This window comes from Acanthisitta chloris, unplaced genomic scaffold (assembly GCF_000695815.1).
Source record: "Acanthisitta chloris isolate BGI_N310 unplaced genomic scaffold, ASM69581v1 scaffold476, whole genome shotgun sequence".
NCBI classification, from domain to species: domain Eukaryota; kingdom Metazoa; phylum Chordata; class Aves; order Passeriformes; family Acanthisittidae; genus Acanthisitta; species Acanthisitta chloris.
In genome coordinates, this window is record NW_008676289.1 from 145,456 (window position 1) to 151,575 (window position 6,120).

Consider the following 6,120-nt stretch of genomic DNA (forward strand, 5'->3'; position numbering starts at 1 on the left):
CTGTTATTTTGTAACTAGTTTTGAGAATCTGAAAGCAACAGAATAGTGACTTAGAGTTTAGGAAGAGAAGGAATATTAACAGCTGTTCATTTAAGAGAGTTACTACTTCTGTGCAATACACAGAACTGCTACAGATACAAAGATGTTACAGTTTAACAGAACATCACATTGGGCAGCAATTAGAAGCTGTTGCATGTTATGCCAGAGGTTGTAACTAGTTTTGAGAATCTGAAAGCAACAGAATAGTGACTTAGAGTTTAGGAAGAGAAGGAATATTAACAGCTGTTCATTTAAGAGAGTTACTACTTCTGTGCAATACACAGAACTGCTACAGATACAAAGATGTTACAGTTTAACAGAACATCACATTGGGCAGCAATTAGAAGCTGTTGCATGTTATGCCAGAGGATTGTATTGTTCTAACTTAATGGGGAGGCATCCAGGAGACAAAAACACTAGCTGACAAACAATAGAACAAGTTATGATGAATTTGGGAGCAATTATAAAGCAATAAAGTATCCATAAAATTGATGTCCTATTTCCAACTTTAGACTTGGTACAGAGTTTAATTTTTTTCTAATGCTGGAAGCTGACCAATTAGAGCCGAAAAACGGTCGCTGGAAGAGTGGGCGAGTCAGGAAGGCAAAGTCAATTTTACACAAGTGAAACTGCAAGGATGAAATATTACCAGCTGAAGATAAAAGACCACCTTAGGCTCTGTAGTGGGTTCTGCAGGATGCCAGACCCATTGGACTTCTGCACAGAACACTGTGAGGTGTAGATATAGGCTTTAAAAAGAGAAATTCTTTGTAAACAAACTATGTATTATTTTAAGAAGATCACCTGGACAGTAAGAGGGGTGCTCACTAATACTATTTCTTCCCTGTGACAAACCTGGGGAGGTAAGTACTGTCAGACTCAGGTAGAACACTGACCAAAAGGCTAGCCTTTGAGTAGGAAAAAAATTTGAAGGAATCCATCTTAAGAAAGGCTTATGATTAGCCTTATTGACACAGAGGGGAGACACTTGATGCTACCAGGAGTCTTCTCACCCAAATGTGCTGAAGACAGTCCTTTAAAATGCACACTAAACCCAACTGTTGGTACTGTGTTCATTAATTTCTTTTAAAAGCATACCATCACTGACATGATGTTTTTGTCCTGGGCAGTCTCCCACCATACGTGTAAGTAATTTTTCAGATGATACGTTCCATGTAGAGGTCACTCTTATTTCTATCTTTTATAGTCATGGCAAGGCAGTGTATTTCTTCTGATTCAACGTCCAACATAGCCAGCTCTCATTCTTCCTTTATGCACTCTTCCTCTGCTACTGCAGATCAGAACACTGCACCTCTCACTGTATTCAGTGCCTAGCTTTCACATCCCTCCTCCCTATGCACCACAGTAACCTCTGAAATGTGCACTAAATGTTTAAGTTTTAACACATGAATGAGGGGCACTTTCAGATGTATTTGGGTCAGTATTGTGAGGCTCATGCCAAAGGATGTTGTGTGTTAGCTGAGCAATGCACTATATTTTTTCCAATTGCCTCAGCCACTAACCAACTACATGAACTACCCTGAACAAGTACCTCTTTAAACTTTTTAATGAAAAAATTTAATATAAAAACAAGAAAGCAGGAAAAATTCATCTTAATTACATACATAGACCAGTGAAATAGTATGAGATGTCTGTACTTTGGGCCAGCTAAGACCTTAAATTTTTTACATATTATGCTTTCTTTTATTTAGGATATACATCTAGGTAATACTTTTGTGGTTTTGCCATCCACAGAGCCCTAAGGTCCCTTAATGCAGCTTTCATCATCTTTTTTTGATACATGACATCAAACTGTGCTTCCAAAAAGAGCTGTCATTAGGAATGGAGGCCCCAGGCACCACATTACACAGTTGCCTGGTTCATATAAATGTGAATTGGGAAAAATAATCAACCACTTTTAAATACAGCTTTAAAATCATGCAGCTGAACTTGCCTATACTATTTACATGAAGCATCTTGTAGTTATTCCATGCAATATTAAAATTTATTAGGATTTTTCTATAAGGCAGTAACAACTGAAGATGGACCTGATGCTATTGTGTTCCTCCCTTCAAAGAGGTTATAGAAAGCAGTAAAGCCCTTCCAGCATAAACTGTACTAGAAAGTTTGGAATGGTTTCAGATTTGCTAGAAACTATAGATGCACTTTGCTATTCTTCTTGCTTTTCCCCTCCTTTCTTCAGAAATGCTTTTTAAAAATTTTTTACAATCTCTTTTCTGTCTTGTAGAAGATACTACTCTGATATTCTTTCTCCATTCCTTCATTCATGAGTGATTTCCTGGCCCCTACTCCCCCATCCATGTGTACCTCAGAATGAGTCTGAGATTCCTCCTCTGAAACATAAATTAACAGTAAGTGTTGGAGTAAAGATACAGGATTTGATGGACCAGTTAGTCAATCAACACGACAAATACCTTGTTCCTGACATAAACAACCTCTTCTTGCTCTGCCACCTCTGCCTTGTATATCTTTAAGTGTTTGTAGTCCTCAGTGAACACACGACCTTTGACTGTATGAGGGGTTTTTACTATGTTTACTACTTTCAAACCACAAAGTACAATTTAGTAGCCACCGAGGTATTTCCTGTATCAGTCATACCTATGTTCACTCTGAGCTTTTCCATTACTAATTTTCACTTCATTCTCAATGATGTGCACTGACAGTCTTAGCTCCTCACATACACAAAGTAACTAACCTCAAACACACAGGCAGCAAAGCCACTTTAGATGGCAACATGCAGTTTACAATAAAAAGCATTACATGCTGATAAAGCACCATAGTTCCAAAAGATCCTAAAGCACTCAAGCTCACATTTAGACAGCCTCCATCCTACTTTCCAACCTTCCTTTGCACTGGTTCAGACATTATCTCACTCAGCTGCTGGACTACACCTGTAGAGGCTGCTCCCTCTCTCCATTGAAAAGACAGGCTGTCTAAAGATAATGCTGCATGGGTTTCAAACATCACTTGAATACAGGCAACTCTGAATGAAAGTTGGACTTCCAGCAATGCAACAGGATTTTCTGCAGTTTGGCTGAGAAACTCAGCTAGTATGCAGTCACCAGAAAATACTACAGTAGCTTTAATTTTTGCACAGAACAGACAAATTCATTGTTTTGAAAGGTCAGGACAGTAAATTGCAAGGAATTCAATTTACCTTCCTCAGATGGATGAAGGTCTGAGTCAAACATAGAACAGAGGAAGCCTTTGGCTCCAAGAAGTCTGTGCTGATTCAAACCTGCTCTTAGGCAGGCAAACCATCCTTTCAGCTATACATTATTACAGTTTGTGATTTTCAACTGATCTTTTTCCCCAACTATGCTATTGCAGAAAATTGTGTCATAGATGATCATCAAAAAAATGGCCAATGCACAAAAAATTTGTTTGCAACCAGGAAGTTACCAAATATAAAATTATTTGTGATATGAACAGACAGCATCATAGTTGTCTCACACTCATTTTTCCACATGTATAATGAAGTACAACAAAAAGTACAGGGAGATAAATGGGAGACAACATCATCAGCACAACACAGAAAGAAATACTGGAAAAGCAAATAAGCACAAGGATTGGTTTCAAAACCAGAAAGATCATGAAGACAATGTCAAAAGAATACTCTGAAAATGCTTCAGCTTCACAGTACACCCAGGAGGAGAGTGATGCACTAGTAGAACACCTGTTATAACAGGCTCCTTGTGTGTAACTGAGGACAAAAGAGCTAGTGAGCAGATCATTCTTGACTGAATGTATTGCATCAGGCAGTACCTCTTACCTAAAGCTTTCTGGGTATTCGACAACAGCCATGTTGATAACATCCAGTGCATGCTGATAGTGCTTCTGAGCTGAAAAGAGGAGAGCCAGTAGATGAAGTGAATTCATGTCATCTTTGCACAGTTGCAGGGCTTCTTGAAGATGGTCTATAGCATCTGAAATCTAGGAGATGGGGTAGAAATAAAAAGAGAACACATTATACCTTCAGTCCTACATTATACCTCAGAGGTAAGAACAAATACAGTCATTAGAAATGCTGAAGAAATTCTACTTAGGCACCTTCTACTATCCAAACAGTTTGCCAACATTAACAGACTGCACTGCTTGAAAAACCCCACACATTCTGGAGAAAGGAGTCTGCAGCATTACTAAATCACTGCTTATAAACAAGAGCAGGAGACCTGATCCAATCAACCCTCTCTTACTTTGTCATGGTGATTCTCTGCTGTAAACATCCACTACAGAGGCCCAATTCTCAACTCCATTTACTAGGACAGGTGGCTGACTCTTCACCTGGGTGTGGGCATTACACATCTCTGCTGCATTTTGTCCCTTGTAATGGCTGTAAAAAGCCTCTCATGATTTGGATCAAGAACATAAAAATTAAGTTTGAATATTCAAAGGCAGAAGAGTTGAGATTTAAAATGCTGTCAGAAAAAGATATATCTTTGCAAGCAGTGATGTAAAGAGCAGTCCTGACACTCACAGTAGCAGCATGTCATTAGAACCAAATCTCACTTGGCAGAAAACTTAACATCTATAATGAATGCGAGTATACCACATGCTTTTTGTGATCCAGTACACTATTTTAGGCTATCTGTTCAAAAGGGAACTTCTTAGCAGATTTTCTTTCATTTGTTTACCAGTAAGTTTTATGCAGAGGATTTTCTTTAAGATTCTCTAGTGTCTGAAATTACCATTACATAAATTATTCCATATTTGTGTTTGGCTCTGGAAGTCTGCAGAAAACAAAACATAAAAATGTATAAACTTCTTTTCCTCATGCATGCTTTCCCACTCCTTCTTTTAATGAATAGAGAATGCAGCTCCTTCTTTCCTACTACAAGAACTTCCCACCTAGCAAAGCTCTGCAGACATTCTTCTACCCTGGCATACCACCAGTGTCAAATTCCCACCTCCTCCATGGATCTCTCCCAAAAACAAGTAGCACATAACTAAGGAAAGCAGCAATTAAACTCCCTGCAGCTACAACAGAGGTTGTTGATTATCTAGATCCCAGGTGTGCTTCTGGCAGCATGGTATATATTCTGCTCATGGGACAACTTCATCCTAATGTCCAAGTGACATTTCAGTCTCACTGTGCATACACAAGCCATAGTACTTAACTACTCTATTACTGGTGACTCCGTGCAAGCCTGGAGATCAGTGTGACTGCTCCAGACATAACCCCAAACTGGCATCTGGCCCACGGCATCAAAACTGCTGAATGTCCTGGCTTGGATTCAGGTTGGGATATATGACTGAGTGCTCAGCTTTAATGAATTACTGCTTGTCAGTGGAGCTACTTGAACCATGTGTGTTGTTACAGCCTACTGCAAAGGTAAACACTTGGCTTAAATCACCTATGTTCCCTCAGCAGCTTACCAGAATACATTTTTGTATAATGTAAAAACGCTAGCGGTGACAAAACAACTTGGAACCAGGACAACAAGCATGAGACTGTGGTGGGCCCAGATCTGCCTGTCCACAAAGTTCTTCAGTAGATATACCAGAGGTATAGAAATTTGACTTGCTAAAACAAAGCTGCTATCAATCAAGACTCTTCTGCACTCAGAACTAAAACCACCTCCTATTTTTTCTATTCCTCTGTCTCAAATCTGTACAAGCAGTCATACATAAAATACAAGTTTGGGAAAAAGCAAGTTCATTAGAAGAACAAGAAAACCAAACAACTGGAGTGGACTTTGAGAAACTTGTTCCAGCTGACCCTGCTTTGAATGGGGATTGAACTGGCTGATCTCTAGAGGTCCTCTCCAAACTCAGCTATTCTATGATTCTAACACTTGGGAAGGTGATCCTAGTTTGCAACTATCAATCAGACAAAGAATAATACTTGGAACTAGGGCCTTTACTGGGGGACTTAAAAATTGTAAGGGTAATTGACCTTACTCGCATGTGAATGTACAAACTGTGTCACTGAGACTTTGCTTTATATAAATCCATACCCCTAACAGAGACCAGCATTCAATGAAGCTCTCTGACTTCGTCACAACACACACAAAATAAAGCAGCACAAAAGTCAGTTGTGGTCACTCTTGTGCCTGCTGA

General features: G+C 39.2%; 1 protein-coding gene across 1 annotated transcript in view; it reads right to left on the reverse strand.

Moving 5' to 3' along the window:
* Positions 1 to 6,120, reverse strand: part of TTC7A (tetratricopeptide repeat domain 7A) — a 169,892-nt gene that overhangs the window by 86,663 nt on the left and 77,109 nt on the right. Inside the window, exon 15 of the mRNA XM_009076060.1 lies at positions 3,833 to 3,993. Coding sequence (XP_009074308.1) covers positions 3,833 to 3,993 — 161 coding nt within the window. The remainder of the gene's footprint in view (positions 1 to 3,832; positions 3,994 to 6,120) is intronic.